A 22,883-nucleotide genomic window follows, 5' to 3' on the forward strand; every position below is an offset into this window, starting at 1 on the left:
TCATAAATGTTCCTGTTATGAATTGGCTCATATCCGTTTGAAAGTAGATTGAAACTATTTAAGATCGATTGATTCTAATAGCTGATATTGATCCATCTGTCTCTCTAACTCAGTTCTGCTGCTTCTTGGTTTTTTTATAAACTCTTAAAAGAAAAATAAATCATGTGTGGGTGAAGACGATGCTTCGTCAGTAATTATGACAATCAATCGGGTTATTTCTTTCTTTTTTTTAATACAGATCATTCTCTCACTCCATTAAAAAATAGCAATTAAAAACTTTTAAATTTAGATATTTACATTATGAACAAGTGGCTGTGCAGAATGTACATGGTGTTGGCAACAAAGCATTGTATATTTGTCTTATATAACAGATGTATATATATACATGAAAAATGAGACATTTTCTCCGCTTTTTAAAGTTGGCAACTGATAAATCTACAAATAGCAAACTGACCTGTATGTACAGTAATAAAATCTGCCGTAAACATTCTTTCAGAAAATGACAAAAAGGTACAAAGTCCAAAATTATAATTATTAGAATCATGTGCACTAAAAATATCAAAAGTTATAAAGTATAGGTTTATCCGATCGACTATTTTTTTTTTTTTAGAAAACTGATTTGTCTCATGACCACGTTTACCAAACGTCAGTAAAGAGGAGCGACTGTGACAAAAGAAAAATGATGGCGATTCATTTCTCCAAAGTTCTTCAATGGATTCACGTTGTAGCACAAGAGCTACACAGCGTGGACACGTTCAATCACTCACGGCCATTTTGATTCTTTTTTTGTCGAGTTACATTATGATTCTATTTTTTTAATGGTCAAAAAAAATAATCCAACAAACCTTTACAGTAAACATGAACACATCTCAGACTGTACTTCCTCATGGGACATTGAGAAAAGGCAGGAAATTGACTTGATAGCTCCTTTTCTTAGTAACAGCACAACAGAGCCTAATCCCCATTATCATTATTATTATTATTATTATCATTATTAATAATAATATTATTATTTTTAATAATATTTTTTATGTGAAGGTTTCATTACTTTCTGATCTTTACGGAAAGTGTCTGTGTAGTAGCTGGAATCTGAATCAAGGAAGTTCAAATAGCAACAGCTATGATTTCACCAATGGAACAAAACAATAAATCACACAAGATGGACATAACACAAAGTGAACAACGTGTTCCGATCCATATGGCTTGATCATATTAATCTTAATGAATCATCTTAATGAGAAGGCAACTCTTCCAGACGTTAAACTGAGATAAAATATGGTCTAAATGTGATTATAAATTAAAACTTTTACGTTCTCACAGTTTCGAGGAAATGAGAATTACTGCTGTTTGGTAAAAAACAATCAGGCGGCACATTCATGTGAACTGGAACCAGCTCGGAAATCCACTGCCGCTGTAATGAGCCGGAGGTTTGGAGCTCTTCGCGCGTGTCGTGCTCAGTTCAGTTAAAGACGACTCTCTTGCGAGCGGCGGCGGCGGCGGCGGCGGGAGGGAAGTGACGGCCTCTGGAGAAGCAAAGCAACACGGACACAATGAAATCAGAGTCCAGTCGAAAAACATTTTGCTCCGTGTCTGAGCTGAACACACAAAACGGTTCTGAGCCTTAAGACGCTCAGATAATTCACTTCCCGCAGACGAGATGTCTGCACGTCCTGCAGCAGCCGGCGGGAGGAGCAGCGGCGGCGCGAGTCGGAGCCGACGGTCGAGAGACGAGTGTTGTTTTTTTACTGCAGGTTCTATTTAAGGAAGCCTTTGTAGAGCAGCTGTGAGCGGCTGGTCCCCGTCTCGTTCTCCAGGCAGAGCAGCAGGTCGCGGAGGTTCACTCTGGTGATGCGCTGTCGCAGGAACTGTCTGGAGCCAGATCCACCGGAGCCTGAGGGCGGACAGGGCCCCGACCCCGAGCCCTGAACACAACACAACACAACACACACGCACACACACACGTTTACTCTTTCATAGAGCTACAACAGTTAAACGATTAGTGAATTGACTACTAAATCAATCGGAAAATGTTTTGATAATCGATTAATCGGTTCAAGTAAGTTATCGTTATTTATACAGCACCTTGTTGCTTCACAAGTATAAAACACGATTCAAATCCAAATTCCAAATTGTTACATACGTTATCTCAAGGCACTTTACCTATTAAAGGGGCAGTACGCGATTTTGGAGAAAGCTTGTTTCTCTCCGACGCACAAAACCACTAGGCCAAAACCCGCAGAGTTGCAGCGTCACCCACCAGCACTTCTCTTAAGGTGTCGACTGGTGATGTTTACCAACTGCACTCGTAGCCTTGTGTGGTGCGGTCCGCGCCATTTTTTCTGTTATCGATTTTACGGAGGCTGGGCTGAGCCGAAAAACCCCAATTTTTTTTACGCGCGCACACAGAGGCGTCTGCAGTGACAGCCTCGCTCCGTCCTCACCTCTGCACCGGCGCCTCGAACGGGAGAGAAGGTCTTCCGTTTTTTCCTTGGGCCGATTGCTGCCAGCGCCGTCAGGTTCGCCTCTCTCTGCATGATCTGAGCCAACTCCTGCTGCTGCATCTGGGAGGAACACGTCACAGGCCACGGCATCAGAACATCTCAATACCAAAGTAGCTACTGTACAGTCACTTCTGTTGACGTATACATATATCTGTACCTCTTTGGCCTTCTGCTTCAGGCGGAGCTGCTCAGGGTCCTCCTGCCGCGACCGAGACTGCAGTGAAGGATAGGACAGTTTAATATTTCAAGCTGGACATGTTCCAATTTATTATATCAATTGTTTTATTCATCCACTCGCTCGTAGTTAACACATCTGCTCTCTAGCAGCTTAGGGAGATTCTCTGAATGACAGGACACGAGTGAGTGTTCGTACCTTGGCAGCCTTCAACAGAATCTCCCTCTCCTGCTCCTCCTTCCTCTGCTTCTCCATCTGATCCAGCTGCTCGAAGAACTTGAGCTGCGCTCGAACGTCGCTCACCTGCTGGTGACGCTCGTCCTCCTGGAGGGTTTAAAAAACCAGAACGACGAGGTGAGAGAGAGAAATGAGAAGAAGAGTTGGAGCAGGGTGAAGGTCGAACAGGTCTCCATCACTCTCAAATGAAATCATAAGTGGAAGACTGGTCACCTTGAAGGACACGTTCTTCTGCTGCGCCACTTGCGACACCTTCTCCAGCAGGCTCTGCAGTCGCTGCTGTGCAGCGTGGGAAATGTAGTTGACCACATCTGAGCCCAACTCGCTGATGCCAAATTTCTTGCCTGTCACGGTGGATTAAGGTTTTTTTTAGACACAACGTAACCTTTTTTAAGAATGGTGGACGCGTGTTTCTCTGGAATGCTTCTGTCTCACCGATCAGAAGAACTCTGCGGGCGAGCGAAGAGGAGGAGAGGAAGGCTTCGTCCTTACAGGAGCGAGTGACCGTGCCCATGAGATCAGAGTTGGTTGCCAAGATACGGGCGCTCTCCTCCGACAAGTTGACTCCGGCCATGGAGGCCACGTCGTTGATATCGTCATCGTCCCTGGATGTGATGAGACAGAAAAGAATGAACTTGTTGTCGTCTTAAAGTTTTTTTGTACATTTATACTAAATCATCAGCTGCAGTTTTCTTCTATAACTAGAAGAATGTTTTTTTATTAGAAATCCTAATTATTGAGATTTACAAAAACAATCAGAGCAAAACACAAAAACTATTCATAAAGACTCAATGTAGAACATTTTAATTCTAAATTTGTTTTTTCATCGTATGAGAAACACATAGGACGAAGGTTGGTACCGAGATCACCGTGATCAAATATATAACTGGTAAATTCTGTAAATTCTCAATTTCCTTTGCTGACAATGAAATACTGAGAATATAGAACTAAATGTTTAGAAGTGCTGAATATTTGTGCAGCATTAAAGTGACAGACCTGAAGTTTCCTGCTCCTGCCTCCTTCAGCTGGTTCCTCTGAGCGCCGGCGAGAGTCTGAGTGACCACGTGACCTCTTGACCCCTGAGCCAACGTCTGCTTCACTGCTGGAACTAACAGTGACACATGCACCTTAATAATAATAATATAGCTGTACATAAAAACGGTTAAAAACATAACATGACTATAATTCATGTTCTTTTTTATCAAGTTTGGCATCTTTGTCCTATTTTGTCCTGCAGTTCCTGACAGAATCCACCCAGTGGCAGCACTTCCATACTATTAAGTGAACCAGTGTATTCTTGAGCCATTCACTGAGTTTGTATGTTTGACAAAAGAACATCGGCACCGACAGATGTTGACCACGCACCCGTCTGCAGCTGTTTGACGACCTGCGTCGGACCCACAATGATGCGGCTGTGAGGTTGTCCTCGGAGCGTTACCATTGGAGACGGAGCCACGGTGACCTGCGGCCTCACCGTCGCCCCCTGTTGCTGCGGCAACAATGTGACAAAGAATGAGAAACGGCATTAAAGGCACAAACAACAGTATGAACTTGTAAACTTCTATGTGCAGGAGTGAAAGTGAAAATGGAAGACTCACCAGTCCCGCCCTGCCGTGAGGCGACTGGCTTAGGCTGATAACGGTGTGACTTTTGGCGGCGGTGGAGCTGACGGCGGCTTTGGCCGTGGTTGAGGACAGAGGAGGTCGCAGCACCACGGCGGTGAGAGCGGTGGAGGCTGCGACCGATTGAGTGTTGGGCAGAGGCAGCAGGCTCTGCTGGATGAAGGCCTCCGGGTCCGGGGTCATCTGACGCAGAGCGGGGAGACTTCTCTGCAGGGGGAAAAAATAAAAGATTAGTTTCCTTTCCACGCAGAATAATAATAAACCAGTTGATTTTATCCCATTCATAAACACACTGACATCACAGTTTAATTCTAAGATCATAAACCTGGATCTGAAAATTCACTTTCAGCAAAACTAAACCACAGTCAATAATCAGTGTGTGAGATATATGTATAGTATAAATATATATATATATTAAGGTTGCAACTTGTTACGATTATTTTCATTATCGATTAATCGTTTAGTTGTTTGGTCCAAAAAATGTCAAACTGGTGAATGATGTTGATTGTGTTTCCTAAAACCCCCAAGATGATGTTTTGTATTGTCCACACACCAAAGATATTCAGTTTACTGTCACAGAGGAGCAAAGAAACTAGAAAATATTCATATTTACGAAGCTGAAATCAGAGAATTTTGACTTAAAAAAAAAATTGAAGTACTTCAACCAATTAATCGGTTATCAAAATAGTTGGCGATTAATTTAGTCATTGATTACTTTTCGATTAACTGTTGCAGCTCTAATATTTTATACATCTATTTTTTTATTTTACAGAATATAATTATCAGGGAATTTTACTAAAAGTAAATGTAACATTTAGAATCATTTCTGATTCTGAATGTTAGAACTACTCACTCAGTTAGGAAAAATAATAAATATCATAGTAATTAGTATAATTTTAAAAAATCAAAACATTTACATTTTGTGCAAATTAATATGTGCGAGGTAGAATCACATTGCAAAAAAATGGACAGGAAGTGGAATGGACAAGTAAATTAAGTGTAAACTGAAGAAAAAAGGGATAAGATCAGACGAGCACAGGATGATAACAAACCCATAATAATTTAATAGTGACCATGTGGAATGAGGCATGTGGGCAGAATATCACTACTACTATGAAATATATCTGCTGATCCCACCTTCAGGAAAGGCACGAGGTATGGCTGCGGTGAGGAGTTGAGCTCCCGGTATAATCTACTGGTGAAATCTTCAGGCTCCATCTTTGCTTCCTGTTGTTACAACAAGACACAGAGAAAGGTTTTTAGAAAACAGACTGAAGGAAAAGACAAGGGAGGAATAAATAAAGAAAGCAGAGATATTTAAGGCTCAATCTAAAAAAAAATCTATAACAATCCAAGACGACTAGTTTGTTTAACGATGAAAACATCTCGATGATAAACTCCCCTCATCTGTCACTGTCCACTGTCAACGTGCATTAGATATTTAAACAACATGGATGCTGGATGAGACAATAACAACTATGTGTCGGTCTGAAACTAGCAGACAGACACTTGTGTCTTGCTCCGGTGTGTGAGATAGAGGACGAGGTGTACCAGCAAATGTTTGACCAGCTCCTTGACGCTGGCTATGGTCTCAGAGGACTGTTTCCCACTGGACGCCAGCTTGATCAGCGTGGACAGAAAGTTCCGACACTTCTTCACGTTCTCCAGAGTCTCCTGCAAGAACAGAGCAAACAGTTTTTCTTCAAATATTCACAGTAGATTTAAGAGCTCGACACAAATCGCACTGTGTGTCGTTCATCGTCTGATTGACAAAATCATTGAACGGTTAGGAGCTTCTCTCTTACAGCTGTGACGGGCGTTGGAGCCATAGGTGTCCCAGTGGCCACAGGGGGCCCCACCCTCTGCGTTCCAGTCGTGGCCACAGCTCCGCCTGGGACGGTGGTGGTGGAGGTTCCCAGGGGCTGACCGGGGGTGGTGGCACCTGCTCCCAACATGATGGTGTTCTGTAGTGAATCACAAGGTACGAACAACAGTGACGCGTCTGGTCCCGGGCCACAGTACATTCAACCTCACTGGGACACAATACAGCAACTAATGATGTTTAGTAAAAAAAATGTTATTAACCTTTAAGGGGTTTCCATGGTAATGAGAACACTCATAATTCACAAGAAAATGATTAATACAAGCAGCAAAGTTTTTTTTTAATGTGCTGGCCCTTGAAACAAAAACCATTGGTTTCACTGCAGTTATCCGGTAAAACAACATGATCATCCGACTTATTAAAAACAGATCGGAGCCTTTTTTTAAATTAAAGAACCCCTTGCTCACGCTAGGTTGACCGGGGGAAGAATGTGCGCAACAAGGTGGCTAGCGGCAACATCGGCGAGATTCAGTCAATTTAGCAACTGCTAATGCTAACGCTAACTGTCTGCTGACACACCTGCTGACAATTTCTTTTTCTTTCTTCATTTGCATGTTCGACAGCGATTGGTGTTCTGTATTTGTGACGTACCAAATCTAGCTTGAACAGGATTCATTTGAATTTCAAATTGCAGAAAAGTGCCCGGAAATCTCCTCCTCCAGGAGAGAAATGTGAAAACACCTCTATGGTGACAAAATTTGTTCTCAGACACAAGTCGCTATAGTCAATGTCAGACATTTTTAGAGGACAGAAACAGAAGAAAAAACAAACTCAAAATTTTTTTGAGTGGAGGGGGACTTTAAGCATTCAAATGAATTAACGTGCTGCGGCGTTACCTGCAGTACCGGAGGCCTCTGCAATTTGGAGGTGGTCGTCATGGTGGTCTGTGCTGTGGAACCCTGTTTGATGATGGTGGTGGTGGTGGTGGTGGTGGGCGCGACCGAGCGAGCCAGCAGGGACGAGCCCGGAGCCTGTGGAGCAGCAGAGACACGACAGGAGGTGTTTACACAAGTGCTGAGAAAATAACATGATTCCTCTGATTAACAATGCAACAACGGTGTCTTTTTAAGTTTCATAATTTCACCGTACATGCACCGCTTCAAACATCTCACCCTCAGGGTAAAGTCAGAATATCGCCTAAGATACAACAGATCTAATGTGGGAACTATAATTTCGGTTTCTATAACTAAAACTATAATGAGGGTTCCTGCACATTTTCAATTTCAAAATTCCAGACTCAAATTTCAAGACTTGTCAGACCATACTTGACATCTGAGTACAAATAGTTGGTTGTTATTAAGTAAATATTATTATATAAATGAATATTATAAGTTATTGTACATACTATTATTATAGAAGTAATTTTATTATGTTAATAAATCATATTAAAATCAAATGTATTACATTCTGACTGTGTAGCTTCTATGTTACACTTACACAGAAAGTCATGGTTTCTCCAGAAGGTTGATCGTGATTCCGCATGTGCGGATTGATATTGAAATATATATATAGATATTTACCTGTTCCAGGACTGATTCTAATATTAAAAGATAGATATTAAAACTAGAGAACTGCTAAAATTATTTTCATAATCGATTAATCTGACGATTATTTTTGCGATTCATCGATAAGGTGTTGACCAAAGACGTTATCAGAAAATGCCGTTTTTCCCAAACCACCTAGATGATATTTTGTGCCACACATAAAAGATATTTTGTTTACTGTCACAGAGGACCAAAGAAACCAGAAAATATTCACATTCAAGAAGCTGGAATCAAAGAATTTGTACTTTTTTCGATATATACTCGATATATCGCCCAGCCCTACCAAGGAGACTGACGCACGCAAGAGTCAGAGGGCTTGCTACTCAAAACCCTGTGGCACAATGAAAGTGAGGGCTGGCGCGCGCCGGCTGAGGTGGGCTGAGGTGCGCCCGGAGCCGCGGGGCCCCCGAGCGCAGCCGCAGGACTCCGGGCGCACCACCGGCCCGATTAATCGAAAAAATTATCGCTAGATTAATCGTTTGAAAAATAATCGTTTGGGACAGCTCTAGTAGGAACCCTTTATACACATAGATTTATTAAAACTGCATGTTGATTCGAATGTTGTTCTCCAGGGTTTACAAATTAGTGCCGTTCCAGTCACACATCAACACTGACAAAGAACCAGTATTCAAAGTGCTCAATAAGGTCAGTCAGCAGCACACGAACACTGATCAAGAATACCACGTGTGTACATCATGCTACCTCACAGGTATGAGTCACACGACGGTGAGAGCGACCGAGGTCGTGCATTCAGCCTGGTACCTGCAGAGACGTGATGTGGACAGGTGGAGTGCTGGTGGGGGCTGCGGGGCGCGGTGTCATGGCGCTTTGGGACTGCGACTGAGCCTGCATCTGGGCCAAGGTCTGCTGGTGTATCATCAGCAGCTGCCCACTCTCACTGCGAACCAGCACCATGCCTGCAAGAGCAAGTAGGGGAGGGGGGTTAGGATGATCCTTTCCTGATCGGTCTCATCAATATATACTGTAGGTCAGTATGGAGCTTCTCGCGTGAGGAGTAATAATGAATAATTCATCTGCAGGTCTATCGATGCATGTGTATTAGCTCTGCTGAGAGCATGGACACAGATATCCAGCCAGTCAGCGACCAGTCAGGCCAACATGAGCAACACAACATGTAATCAGAGTTTCACATCCACAGATGAAGCTTGTCATGGGTTGGATTAAACATCAGTGTAGCTCAGATAAAGGCTCAAACGTACTGGTAGATATTTGCTAAATCAGATTTTGAATGTGAATATTGATTATGGATTCTGTCTGTGATGATTTGAGACCCTCTCCCTTTTTCACTCCTCTCACATTTAGGCTTCGACTGCTTGTTTGACACCAAATGTTGTGCAAATGGAATAGCACTGTAGTAGTGCATTAATAGTACAGTAATAGGACTTCTATATATATTATATATATACAGTTTATACCAGAGCTTATACAATGACATGTCTACAGGTGAGCAGGTAACACCAATATACCTGAATGATCTCGTTAAAAAATTATCAGAGTGTTTAAGTGTTTAGGTTTAAAACTCAATCACAGAATGAGTGACACAGTAAAGATCTACTGATGAGAAAAGTTTGCTCTCGTCTCTGCAACAAGGATCAATGGATTGTAACAGAAAGCTTGATGTGCTAAATGGGAACATGGGCACTGACTTAAAACCTCATCCATCCTAGGAAACACAGTCTAACCCGATGAGGAAACATTCTAACCTGATGAGGAAACACAGTTTAACCTGATGAGGAAACACAGTTTAACCTGATGAGGAAACAGTCTAACCTGATGAGGAAACACAGTCTAACCTGATGAGGAAACACAGTCTAACCTGATGAGGAAACACAGACTAACCTGATGAGGAAACACAGTCTAACCTGATGAGGAAACACAGACTAACCTGATGAGAGTCTAACCTGATGGAGTAATAAGTCTTACCTGATGAAGGAAACAGTCTAAGCTTTTCGAGGAAACAGTCTAACTTGATGAAGAAACAGTCTAACCTGATGGAGTAAACAGTCTAAGCTGATGGAGTAAACAGTCTAACTTGATGAAGAAACAGTCTAACCTGATGGAGTAAACAGTCTAAGCTGATGGAGTAAACAGTCTAACTTGATGAAGAAACAGTCTAACCTGATGAGGAAACAGTCTAACCTGATGGAGTAAACAGTCTAAGCTGGTGAAGAAACAGTCTAACTTGATGAAGAAACAGTCTAACTTGATGAAGAAACAGTCTAACCTGATGGAGTAAACAGTCTAACCTGATGGAGTAAACAGTCTAAGCTGATGGAGTAAACAGTCTAACTTGATGAAGAAACAGTCTAACTTGATGAAGAAACAGTCTAACCTGATGGAGTAAACAGTCTAACCTGAATAAAGGAAACAGTCAAACCTGATGGAGTAAACAGTCTAACCTGATGGAGTAAACAGTCTAACCTGATGGAGTAAACAGTCTAACCTGATGGAGTAAACAGTCTAACTTGATGAAGAAACAGTCTAACTTGATGAAGAAACAGTCTAACCTGATGGAGTAAACAGTCTAAGCTGAATAAAGGAAACAGTCTAACCTGATGGAGTAAACAGTCTAACCTGATGAGGAAACAGTCTAACCTGAATAAAGGAAACAGTCTAACCTGATGAGGAAACAGTCTAACCTGATGAGGAAACAGTCTAACCTGATGAGGAAACAGTCTAACCTGAATAAAGGGAACAGTCTAACCTGATGAGGAAACAGAGTCTAACCTTCCTGCGGCTGTAACTTTACCTGGGGGAAGCTGAATGTTCTGGATGTTTGGGGCGTTTTGTCGAGGAGCCAACACCTGAGGAGCGATGACTCGCACTCCGCCCGGCGGAGCGGAGGAGACCGCCGACGGAACTGAAGTCCTCAGGATCTGTGGGCCGGTCGGACTCCTCAGGGTCGGAGCCACGACGCCGGTCTGCAGTGGAGTCTTTGCGGGGTCACATTTGGTGTTGACAAGCGGCCCAACCACCGTGACGGGCGCCGCTGCTGTCAGACCCGAGGGCGGGTTGACTCCGCCGGTGTTGGTGGGAGTTTGCATAGGCGGCCTCACCAGCGTGACCGTGGGAACACTCTTCGCAGACACCACAGGGGCAGTACTCTGAGCTGCGGCCACCGACCCCCCGTCGACAGGCGGCGGCGACAGGCTGCTGTCAGCGGACGAGCCACCGGGGACGCGACAGTTCACAACCACCGCGCTTCCATTCACAGTCAGAGCCGCGGGCGTCCCGACGCACGACGCTGCGCCCGACTTGGGCTGACTCTGCGCGGCTGTCGCGCTCGGTCCTGCCGGCGACGGGGTCCCAGCTGCTCCGTCCGTGTCCGGCCCCGCAGCGCCGGTGACACCTCCGTGCTCGTCTGCGCCTGCAGCAGCGGGAAACACACGGACACACGGTCGCGTCGATCAACTCTCCGGTCCGCATTAGTTTCGGGGGAAACACAACACACACAAGTGACGCCAAGTTAGCTACTGTTAGCTTACGGCTATCTTACCCGAAAGTCCCATTTTGCCGCCGTGAACGCCGGAGTTGCGAGCTACGGCGGCGCTGCCGACGGCGCCCGCCGCAGGCCGGACGCGGGCGTCCGCCGCCGCCGTGAGCTCTCGCTCCAGGGACCCCACCACGTCGCTCACCACTTTCTCGTCCAGCTCGGCGCCGAGGAAAACATCGCCCAGCAAATCGGAGCCCGCCGCCATCTTTGTCGAGCAGTGCGCATGCGCTGATTGGACGCGCCGCCCGTGACCGGCGGCCCGTCGGGCGGCTCTGATTGGTCCGTCGAGGGAAAAAATAAACCGTTGGAGCGAGTCGACTGAGGGAAACTGCGGGCGGTCCGGGGAGAGAGACACGGAGCTCGCGAAGAACAACAACAACAACGACGACGCCGCCGCTCGGAATTTCTCCCGATGCCACTGAACAACAGCGAGCAATCACCGGGACAGTGTCCCCAGTACAACGTGGCTTCGTCAAGCTACTCTCATTATCAAAGCATTCTCAAGCCACTCGGTTTGACCGTAGAAGAGCCAAAATGGCTGCGTTGTTGCTATATTTCCCCCCTGTCATGTTGCTTGTATTGGATTCCTGTAGAGTGATGATGCTGGGCCCCCCCCCCCCCCCCCCCCAGGGATGGGTCAGTAGTTGGATTAGCTTTCATCTCTTATCTCCAACTCGTTCAGCATCGGTTACCATGGGGATTCACCCCGGTAACAACGGGAAGCTTGAATCTGAAGATACCCCTCGATAACCGCAAACCCTCCTACTCCTTCGTAGTGAGACGCAGGCCACAGAACACAAATAAAAAACATGTATTCAGCGTTTCACATCCACAGACGAACCTCGTCACGGGTTGGATTAAACATCAGAGCAGTTCAGATAAAAGCTCAAACGTACTCGGCAGATATTTGCCAAATCAGATTTTGAATGTGAGTATTGATTATGGATTCTGTATGGGATGATTGGAGACTGATGGCTCCAATCATCCCAGACAGAGTGAAAACACACACACACACACACACAGCCCAAATACATGTTTTAAATAATTATATTTATGAATTATGCCAAATATCAGGAGCCAGATGAAAAGTTCAGCGCCTTCGGGCACTGACTTGTGGATTTGTGTGCGAGTCAGTGCCAGGTGCGTTTCGGCCAATCAGCGGGCGCCGTTTCGGGGTCACGTGTGAACGCCTATAAAGACTGTGTGGTCGCGCCCACAGCTCGGTCGCTGCCACATGATGTGAGTTACACGACGACGGTCTGAATTATCGCGTTTAGACATGATGAATTCCAACAAACCTTACATTGGCTGTAAAATTGGTTTAATTTCAAGAGCCCACAATCGTTATGAGGGAATTTTGTATACGATTGACAAAGTGAACTCCACAGTGGTGCTGGCTAAAGGTGAGTGTGCAGGCCCCATGTTTAACTTTGCACCAGTGAAACACCTTTTTTGTTAAAACTTTTTCACAAAATTGACTTCTTTTTTTTTTTTTTTTTAAGTCAAGTGCTTTGGGACCGAGGGAAGACCCACCGACAGGCCGACGCCACCCAAAGATGACATCTACGAGTACATCACTTTCCGGGGAAATGACATTAAGGATATCGCGCTGTGTGAACTTCCCAGGTCACACCACGGCCTGCCTGCAGACCCTGCGATAATACAGGTGTACAGGGAGAGCTGCGTGGCTTCAAGGGCCCATATTTGGCTAAAGAAAATGATGTTAAATTGTTAAAAAAAACATCTTTTGTTCAGTCATCCAGTGCAGGCTCTTCAGGCGTCTACCCAGCTCACGGGCCGTTCAGCCCCCACAGGATGCCGGTCTACAACCAGCTCGCCGCCAGCTCTCTTCTTCATCAACAGTATGCTGCAGCGGTTGGCCTTGGTAAGTCAAAACGAGCACAACTGAAATCCTAGTAAACCTGACAGTAAAACCCACGTGTTCAGCGTGGCGGACATTTCATTACTCGTCGTATCCTTCACACAGGGCCCGTGCTTCCGGGCTTACCTGTTAGAAGGGGCCCCACGGTGGAAAAGGCTGTTCAAACCCTCCACGTGGAACGGTCTATGCAGAGGAGAAGCCTGACTGTATCCCAGGAGCAGGAGCCGTGGTGGGAGAGGAGGCGGCCCCAGAGAACCAGGGAAGAGGGTCCCAAATCCAGGAGAGGCCCTGGAACCTTCGGTGAGACCGGCGTTGGGGACTTAAAGGAATTTTACAAGTCTGTCTCTGCAATTTCAAATCGTCTTAAGGTGAATATTGTTGTTTTTTTAATTTTAAGCAAATTTGGGCCAAGCCTTGCCCAAAGCTCAACTGGAAACCCGGCAACCGAGTGATGAAAATAGGCCACCACCCAGAAGAAGACAAGGTAACTGTCGACGTACAGGTTTGTTAAGAGTCGAAAAACAACCCCATTATCAATCAACGTCTTTCACACAAAAAAAAATGAATCCCAGGACCTCGGAGGCGCAGGAACCGCAGTAGAGGACAGCTGATGGTGGCCAATGTTCCATCTCCCGTCCTCAAGTTTGACACCGACTTTGATTTTGATTCCTCAAATGCACAGTTCATTAAGGAGGAACTGGAGCGGGGGGGGCAGGACAAGAGGAAGGTGAAAGGTTGGTTCGTCACAAGACACACAACTGCAATCTTTGCATTTTATAATAAACAATCGTTGTTGCTCTGTGTTTAGAAAAAGAGCCGTCTGCGGGGTCTTCGTAGCGTTTTGCCTCCAGGCTACGTGACGTGTGCGTTTCTGTCTGCAGATGGAAATCATGAGGTAGAAGAGAAGGGCAAGGAAAAGGAGGAACTGCGCTCGACTGCGGAGGACGATCAGTTTGGACCGAAATGCTACTACGACAAAGCAAAGTCCTTTTTCGACAACATCTCGTCTGATAACACATTCAGGTAAACGTGTGGCTTTTTTTTTTTTTTTTTTTATCCTCTGTATTCAAACAAAATTTTACTTTCCGTTTGTGATCGAGCTCACAGGCTTGTGCCCTCAGTTTCAGACTAACATGGGCAGAGGAGCGGAAACGTAATCTGGAGACGTTCGGGGTCCCCGGGCGGTTTCTGAGGGGCCGTGGCTTCCGAGGTGGATATACCGGACCAAGAGGACGGGGCGCTGCTCAGACTCTGCCTCCGTACAGAACCAGGAGTGGACAACTGTGAAGGTCAGCGTTTGGTACCAGGCCACTTAAAGCCAAACCAATCTACTGCCACCACCTCTGATCGTTTCCCTTATGTATGACGATTGGGTTTGTTACCCATTTCCTGTCCTGTTTTTCATGAGCAGCAGAAGCAGCTCTGTTGGCGCTGTGTATGAAAATATCCTTTTGTTTTTTTTATCCTCTCAATATTGACAGGATAATTTTTTTTATTTGTCAATTTGGCTCCATTTTTAATATGGATGCAAATGGTCCTCAGCACATTTGACTGGAGAGGTTGTTTTTTTTTCTTTCATTTAATATAGGAAGTGAATATTATAAATTTTTGTTTTGTTCTACTTGATAAATTTCACTCCTAAATGTGTTGGTTTCCTGTTTAAGAACGTACAGTATGTGTGGCTTCGCATCTAGGAGAACTCATATAATTTCTTATTTCCTTAACAAATGTTGTAATCTATGAATATTTTCAACATGAAATGGGACTAAACTTTAATTGTATTTAAATGTTCAATCTTGCTCATGGCTTTGTCATTGTCAAGCAACAAGTGATAATAATAATAATTATAATGTAAATAAAAGTGGAGACCACTGATGCATATTTGTATTAGTCTGTGACCAATGATCATAATTGTATAGGGAAAAAGGGAAACCTTTTGGAACCATATGATGTGCGGTCAGTGTTTAACTGTGTTCCTTGTATTTAAAAAAAAAAAAAAAAAATCAGTGGTCAACAAATTGCAGACCCAGATTTCACACTGATCAGGTGCATGTTGGCAATTTTATTAATCTGAGCACTAGACTGGAATCAAAATGTTCTTAGGTGTTAACGTATTTACATCCAGTCTTCTCAGCTGCATGTGACTGATGTGCTGTGATGATGAGTCGGAGGATTCCTCCTCTCCAGACGACTGTGTCCGGGCTGTACCAAACGGAGGGAGAGGGGTTTCCTCCATCGCGCACAGGTTTCATCAGGTGTCATTATTTCTTTTAATGCAGATCAGAAGTGACGCCTTCAGCTAAATCACGTGTGAATTTTTTTGTCCATTTTGAAATCCAGTGTTTTTCTAAATGCCCCTTGATGACAAAGCGCTGACTCCAGCGATTGCCCCCCCCCCCCCCCGTTTCCCCGGTGATGGAGAGACTTGTGTAACCCAGTCGAAGAGGGCAGCGCTCAGTATAACAATTATCAGGATGAGAGGAGCGCCTCTATTTCACATGTGACAGCAATATGTCGGTGGCGTTTTCGTCGGCGCGGGCCAGCAGGGGAGGCAGAGTGGAGGTGACGCAGCAGACGATCCAGAAGGTGAGAAGATGAGAAGATGCAGACGTCTGTGGCTGGATGTTGCATGATGTGGATGCGAGCGAGCGGCTGGTCTGTGTGGAAGTAGCCCGGTGCACATCAGGACAACTGCTGTTTACAGCCAAACAAAGCCACGACGGGTGAAGCTGCATGTGATCGACCCTCCCCGGCTGCTTCCTGTCGTGACGGGTCATTCTCAATTCTGATTTCTTTCTTTTTACCAAATGACAAATCAGATTTTTTAAATTTGCATCCACTTGTGTTTCTCATAATTTAAAGTTTAAAACCTTTTTTTTTGCTGGTTTGTAGCGACTTATTAGTTGAATGCCTCAGCAGGCCGCCCCCTTTGGTTCAAGTGATTAATATGGGGATCTTTTATTAGATAATATTAATAATGATTAATGTGTTAATAGAAAAGGCAGGTAGATGGAGGGAACCTGAGCAGCACAGGACACTCATCGTCTGCTGCTGCTGCTTTTACCCTGGACTGAAACGTCTTTATGAATGTACTAATTTGTAAAAATAGATGTCCTAAATAAAGACTGAGACGCTGCTGCTCCATCGTGGAGAAGAAAATATATATATATACATAACTGACCCAGAAACATGTTCCAGGTGGAAGTTGTGAGAATCCAGGACATAATCATCACTGAAATATAAATTTAAAAAAACGACAAGATTATAATTCACCAGCTTCTTTTATTGTCTCCCGAAAGATGTTGGATGAAAATCATCATTTAATACAGTGTATAATGGATTACCAAAGCAAAGGGAAGACGGCCGAATGCACACAGTGAGTGTAATCCTTTTGTTCTTTTCATCCTTCCCTCACCAAACTGCCTTGTACTGTACATTGGTCACAGTACTGTACATTGGTCACAGAGTAAAGCTGCACTTTTCATTTTCTCCCGTCGACAGGTATCAGCAGATCCTGCACAGAAATCTCGTGTACTTGGCCACGATCGCAGATTCTAATCAGAACATGCAGTCGCTTCTACCTGCAGTGAGTTTTTTTGCTCTCCATCATTCTAGCTCATGCTCCTCAAACCACCTCCGTCATGTTCTCATAAATCCTTTTCTCTGTAGTTTAACATGTGTCTCTACCTTCAGCCTCCCAGTCCCAGTATGGCCACGGCTCCTGGAGGGTTGGGTCAGGGCGGGGGACATGCTGCGGGTAACCTCAATGACACCATGGCCCCTGGACCGACCCCCACGTCCATGATGCAGAGCCAACTGAGCAACGGTGAGCGTTTCATTCACCACAAACGTTCTGGTCCACGCGAGCGATATTTTTCACGCACGGCTCCTTGTTGTTGTCGTCCGTCCTCCGTCTCGAGTGCTTGTCTGATCCCGACTCTGCTGCACGTTCGTCTGCAGACACAGCATCACGTGGTCCTGTATCTTGCCTCCTCTTTATTGACTTATCCCCTGTGGTTTTAACGTTCAGCCAACAGTCCCAACAGTACATTTCTCTAACGGGTATCGCAACTTTTTGCCTCCTTTTTTTGTTTTTCTAATCCATTTGACCTTTACACATCATTCAACACCCCTTTTGATCTGCCCTCGCACAAGCTCCGCGTAAAGATGAACTGAATGTGGGTTTGTGATAAACGTGACGTGGTCCAGTATAGACCGCGCGATCCAATGCCGGCTGCTCTGACTGTGCGTGTGTGTCGTCAGGCCCCGGCCACGCCCCCACGCAGCAGCAGCAGCAGCAGCACCACCAGTCTGGTCAAGTGCAGGCGTCCGTCAGCCTGCCGGCCAGCGGCAGCTACGGCGGCTCGGCCTACAGCCATGCTGCACCCTCCTTTCAGGGCAGCATGATCCAGGGCCTCGTCCCCGGCTATGGCTCCTCCTCCTCCTCCTCCTCCTCATCCTCGCCCCGCAGCAACCTCAACATGCAGTCCAACCAAGGTGAAAACACTTCTTTGAAACCACACTGTCGGCCCGAGCTCACCCTTGATCTTGTTTTAAAAATGAAATGCGTTCGTGGATCCGTAAATCCTCGTCACAGTGTAAACACTTTAAACTAACCGCACACATTCAGTTCATCACAGAGGTGTCCTGCCTACTCCCTCCCGCCCTCCCTCCCTCCTTCCTCCTGCTCCAGGCTTTTGCCTCTCCTAACCTCTGACCCCTGACCCCTGACCCCTGACCCTGAGATGCAGCCCTCCTCTCCCTGGATGCCTGTGTGTGTGTTTACTGCTTTACTGTTGATGCTTTGACTTGATGCTTTGACTCCAGCAGCGTCTTGAACGAGCCTCGTCAAAGAACTCATATTTATTTTAGACACCCCTGACTGCCATGGACCCATTGTGGCTTTTTCCCTGATTTCCTTCTTGTCAGTTTAATGATGCACATTTCTGTGCATTGGTTCTTCCGAGTTCGTCTGCGTGTGTTTGTGTGTGAGATTTCTCCGTAATAACGCCACCTCCTTCCCAGTCTCCGTGATGCACCAACAGTCCGCCACTCCGCACTACCCCTCGGCTCAGGCCGGGGGGCAACTCTATCAGGGACAGCAGGCCGTGGTCATGATGGGTCAGGGCAGCCAAGGAAACAGCATGACGTCTCCGAGGCCCATCGGATCCTACCGCCCATCACAGCTAGGTAGGTGGTCCGTGCTGCTTCGTGTGTGTGTGTGCGCGTGATATTAAAAGTCTATGAACAGATCCTATCCCAGTTTCCTTCCTGCGGCTTTAAGGAGCAGACCGAATCAGTCGAGTCACATTCTAGTTCTCGTCTCTGTAAGTCACTTCACTTGTGCTGCGTCAGCATGAACCTAATAATAGCTGCACCCTGTCCTGTTATGTCTTTTGAAGACGAGGCACATAGTAGCTATAAAAAGAATGTGATACTGTTTCCAGGGCAACGGGCCATGGTTGGTACAGTAATTGCTGATTCAACCTGGTACTTTATAATCCCTGCTTGACCTGGGTGATGTGTTTCCTAATAGACCTGTTCTATGGAATAGTTTTGTCCACAGTTGAGATAGTTGACCCCGTCAAGCCTCATCCCAGATTGGCCGCGGGGCTGTTGCTAGGGCCGCGGGGCTGTTGCTAGGGCTTCTCTATCCAACGTGGCTCTTTGGTCATACTTCGACGCATCAGAATTGGTGTTTGCCATTGTTGCCGGAGTAAAGATGAAAATGTTTTGCGTCCCACAGCTCATTTCTGTATCCTGTGAACTTCTGGTGTCCACTGTGGTTTGAAAAGAAGATTAGTCTGTGCCCAGTTCTTCGACGCATCTTTGGCAGCGTTTTTGTTGTTGTTGTTGTTGTTGTTGTTCTGTTGGTTTTCTGAGTTTGTTAGATGACATTAAAAGGGAAAGGCTCATGAGTGGAATCTGGAGATTCTGCACACCGAGAGATCAGATTGTCCCTGATAACTGGTGTTTTGTAATCCATCATTTCCTCCTTAAAAATTACGTCTCCACCCAATCTTTCGTAAAATTGTCTTTTGGAATCGCCCCGCTTTATTTTGTGTTTCTGAAATTTGGTTCGTCCTCAAATAGCTTTCTTCAAATTATTATTATTAGAACACCCCCTCCCACCCCCCAGAAAAATCATCACCACTAAAATTGCACATTATTTAATTATTATGTAAAAAAAAACAATAATACTGATGCACTTGATCAAGTTTGTTTTACTTCAGAGATGAATGATGACTTCTAGGAAGGTTGTCAATAATATAACAGACACAATCTTTATCTTTCATTATCACACACACACACACACACACACACACACACACACACACACACACCGTCAGACCACTCACATGGTATTGGTGGAAGTTGAGAATCCTTCTAAAATGTGCTTGTATTCTGGATGTTTGGTGGGGGGCTCCCCTCTTGCTAGAGGAGCCGTTGTCTGCGTTGAACCGTGTTCTCTGCAGGTCACGGCGAGTACTCGTATCCGCAGTCTTCATACGCCGAGCAGAGCTACGACAGGTCCTTTGACGAGTCTTCGCAGCATTACTACGAAGGAGGTAACACGGGTTCAATTTTTGGGGCATATTTTCCTGCAGCCCTCTCGCATCCGTTGGTCCAAGTGCTTCCAACCGAAGCCGTGGTAAAGTTCTACCTCCCCGGCCCCCTGATAGCTGACACATGCATGTAAACCTCCAGGTAACTCTCAATACAGTCAACAGCAGCAGTATCAGCAGAGCTCCGGTCAGCAGCAGCAGCAGCAGCAGCAGACGACGTTCAGCCAGCAGCAGTTCTCCTCTCAACAAGGCTACACGGGACAGCCGCCGGGATATGGTTCGAAAAGAAATCTATCAACCATTCACACCGACACAAAACACACAATGAGCAAATATACGGAGTGTAACCCTCCTCTTCCTCCTCGTCCTCCTCCTCCTCCACAGGACCTGGCCAGGGCGGATCCTCCCAGTATTCTCAGTATCAACAGGGTCAAAGCCAACAGTACGGTTCCTACCGCTCGTCCCAGGGCGGCGCCGCTGCCGGAGCCCAGACCCAGAGGTCCTATGCTTACGAACAGGTATCTGACTCTAACGCCTTCAAACATTTGTCAAAAATATGTCTATGATATGTGTTAAAGGTTGATGCCCTCTCACCATTTCAACCAGACAACGACATTCGAGCTTTTGTACGTCCCTCAGCAAACAGCAGGGGCTTCGTGCATTATCTGATTTTCCATGTCGGAAATATTCGCTTATTATAAGACACTGTATAAGAATCTAAAGGAATTTAAACATATATTTGTATCTATCTAGACTCGCCTCTCCTAAAATAAGTCATTCTAAAGTGATTCCTCGTGATCTCAATTGTAGCTTCTTGTTTCTTCATATGCTATTTTCATAACAGGAAGTTGATGCATGTAGAGAAATGGTTCGACCGTCTCAAAGAAGGAAGCAAAAAAGTGGACGGGATCAAAATTCCACCTCTCGAGTGTACAACCTTTTTTGTCCGTTGCAGGGTCAGTACGGAAGTTATCAGCAATAAAGACGTACATCGTTTCCCTGTTGGAGGCAAGAAAATGAGACGTGATGAACTCAGCTGTGCATCGGACGATCCGGCCGCATCCCACTTATTGTCCTTCATTAATCATTGATCAGCGTTTCCGCGGAGAAAAACATTGATGCTTCCTTTTTGCTGTTTTAAAATCTGTTCTCTCGCTACAGGGTTTTAGCGCGAAGTCTCTAACATAACGTCATTTGTTAATGTGAAACGTCCATATGGATTAATTATGGTACGATACTTTGTCAGATAAGCTTCTTTGCCTCTTTGCGTTTATTTTATTCCAGACACCCTTTTTTTCCATTCCTCTTATTTCTGTCTGCGATTTATGAGACTGTGGCTATGAAAAAAAACAACTGGGCCTTGAAGGAAATGCTCCTTAAAAAATTGGACCGAACGGTCTCGGTCCAGATTTATACCTTTAACACTCTCTTATATCTGACGATTATGGAAATAAATTTTTTTCTTTAAGGTGAAAGCGCTTGGTGGTCAAACCTCCGTGTCGGTCAAACTGTGACGTGGTGCCGTGTTCTAACATCGTGTCTCTTCACTCTACGCGTGTCTGCCCAGTTTATAACCGACTGATCCAGCAGAGAATTAATCATTGTCCATGATAGTCGTACGTCAGTGTTTTTTTCAGTGGCATTTCTCTGAGGAGACTGTATGGTTGTTGTGTTACTCTACCCGGATGCCATTTATTAAGGATTTACATTAAAAACACATTGTCTGCACTTTACAGTATATGTATTGTTTGATATTTCATATGGTCCAATTGTATTTTTTATTTTATTTTTGACAAATGCCCCATCAAAAAGCCAAAGTAACACAGGAGCAGAATGTGTCAATACACTGGACCATGTCGATGTCGCCTCTTATGAACCTTCACTTTATTTGTTTGGCGTTTCTTGATTGTTTGGTTTTAATGTTATGTTGTGTGCGTTTCATCTGACACATATTTAAGAAATGTATTTTCTGTACGACTCATGAACTAATTCCATGATGTGTTCCATCACAAACATTGAGATAACTGCTTCAGATTTTTCTCAGTCCAAACTTTATCAGACGAAGGAAATAATGTTTAAAATTGGATTTTATTTTTAAGATGGTGTGCAAGCACACTTGCCTTATTCTATCTATTTATCATGGGTATATATTATGTGGTATATTTACTGATTTCAAAAACACACATCTGGTCACTTTCGCCATTTCCTATAGTTTGATCAGTAATGATGATTATCGATGGCCGTGAGGGTTCAGATTTGCAGTATATATCTAACTCTACAAACCTCTGAGGGGTAAACAAACACAACAGTTGCAGGTTAATGAAGAATGAGAGAAACCTGGTACTGAACCAGTAGACAGTGACAATCACACGCTTCTCTGTACACAACGAATCTGCGTCCGTATTTGGTTTTTAACTGTGAAACGTATGACGAGTCTGTTGCAGTTCTGTCGTGTGTGTAATCACTGCTGTGGGTTGTGTGTGTGTGTGTGTGTGTGTGTGTGTGTGTGTGTGTGTGTGTGTGTGTGTGTGTGTGTGTGTGTGTGTGTGTGTGTGTGTGTGTGTGTGTGTGTGTGTGTGTGTGTGTGTGTGTGTGTGTGTGTGTGTGTGTGTTTGTTTACATGTGTGAAGTGGAGAGAAAGAGTGGAGGAGGAAGTCACATTTGGTGTGTATAATCCAAATATGAATGTTATGTATTGTCAGACTGCCTGATCTTTTCTGCTGTCTTTTGTTACTGTTTGTTTTAGAACAATAAACTGACATTTACCTTTTCTGTGTTTCTATATTTCTATTTTTTTGTCAAGAGTCACATCACTACGGAAGACGATTCGGGCCACACATTTTTGTTTGTTTTAAATTTCTTACTTTAATCTCTCAAAATTCTGAGATCAAAGTCAGAAATTCCCCCCAAAAATTCATGTGGCCTTAATCCCGTTCCGTACTATCACAATAATAGTCATT

General features: G+C 44.8%; 3 protein-coding genes across 8 annotated transcripts; 2 read left to right on the forward strand and 1 right to left on the reverse strand.

Moving 5' to 3' along the window:
• Positions 1-212: 212 nt before the first annotated feature.
• LOC118317071 (transcription initiation factor TFIID subunit 4-like) lies at positions 213-12,030 on the reverse strand. 2 transcript variants are annotated; one of them, XM_035645520.2, is made up of 16 exons: positions 11,479-12,030; positions 10,732-11,349; positions 8,724-8,878; positions 7,254-7,388; positions 6,341-6,499; positions 6,087-6,209; positions 5,673-5,762; positions 4,512-4,742; positions 4,279-4,396; positions 3,910-4,021; positions 3,349-3,518; positions 3,127-3,257; positions 2,875-3,000; positions 2,659-2,715; positions 2,442-2,561; positions 213-1,922 (listed from the first exon to the last, which is right to left on the reverse strand). In XM_035645520.2, the coding sequence occupies exons 1-16, from the start codon at positions 11,678-11,680 to the stop codon at positions 1,755-1,757; spliced, it is 2,715 nt and encodes a 904-aa protein (XP_035501413.1). In that variant the 5' UTR covers positions 11,681-12,030; the 3' UTR covers positions 213-1,754. The 2 variants fall into 2 exon arrangements, with proteins under 2 accessions (XP_035501413.1, XP_035501412.1); XM_035645519.2 differs by having other exon boundaries at positions 4,279-4,402; positions 11,479-12,029.
• A 31-nt stretch (positions 12,031-12,061) lies between these two features.
• Positions 12,062-15,236, forward strand: lsm14b (LSM family member 14B). Of its 4 annotated transcripts, none has more exons than XM_035645521.2 (9): positions 12,062-12,403; positions 12,550-12,878; positions 12,978-13,141; positions 13,231-13,360; positions 13,463-13,657; positions 13,755-13,841; positions 13,930-14,091; positions 14,239-14,380; positions 14,479-15,236. In XM_035645521.2, the coding sequence occupies exons 2-9, from the start codon at positions 12,755-12,757 to the stop codon at positions 14,642-14,644; spliced, it is 1,170 nt and encodes a 389-aa protein (XP_035501414.2). In that variant the 5' UTR covers positions 12,062-12,403; positions 12,550-12,754; the 3' UTR covers positions 14,645-15,236. The 4 variants fall into 4 exon arrangements, with proteins under 4 accessions (XP_035501414.2, XP_047186806.1, XP_047186807.1 ...); XM_047330851.1 differs by lacking the exon at positions 12,062-12,403 and having other exon boundaries at positions 12,429-12,714; positions 12,808-12,878; XM_047330850.1 differs by lacking the exon at positions 12,062-12,403 and having other exon boundaries at positions 12,421-12,878; positions 14,485-15,236.
• Positions 15,237-15,340: 104 nt separating this feature from the next.
• LOC118317272 (calcium-responsive transactivator-like) lies at positions 15,341-22,693 on the forward strand. 2 transcript variants are annotated; one of them, XM_047330852.1, is made up of 10 exons: positions 15,341-15,943; positions 16,657-16,733; positions 16,859-16,943; positions 17,051-17,183; positions 17,621-17,854; positions 18,383-18,547; positions 19,834-19,926; positions 20,066-20,200; positions 20,308-20,441; positions 20,879-22,693. In XM_047330852.1, exons 1-10 carry the CDS (start codon positions 15,869-15,871, stop codon positions 20,903-20,905), a joined length of 1,158 nt encoding a protein of 385 aa, XP_047186808.1. In that variant the 5' UTR covers positions 15,341-15,868; the 3' UTR covers positions 20,906-22,693. The 2 variants fall into 2 exon arrangements, with proteins under 2 accessions (XP_047186808.1, XP_047186809.1); XM_047330853.1 differs by lacking the exon at positions 15,341-15,943 and adding an exon at positions 15,953-16,129.
• The last annotated feature ends 190 nt before the right edge of the window (positions 22,694-22,883 follow it).

This window comes from Scophthalmus maximus, chromosome 3, assembly GCF_022379125.1.
Source record: "Scophthalmus maximus strain ysfricsl-2021 chromosome 3, ASM2237912v1, whole genome shotgun sequence".
Classification (NCBI taxonomy): domain Eukaryota; kingdom Metazoa; phylum Chordata; class Actinopteri; order Pleuronectiformes; family Scophthalmidae; genus Scophthalmus; species Scophthalmus maximus.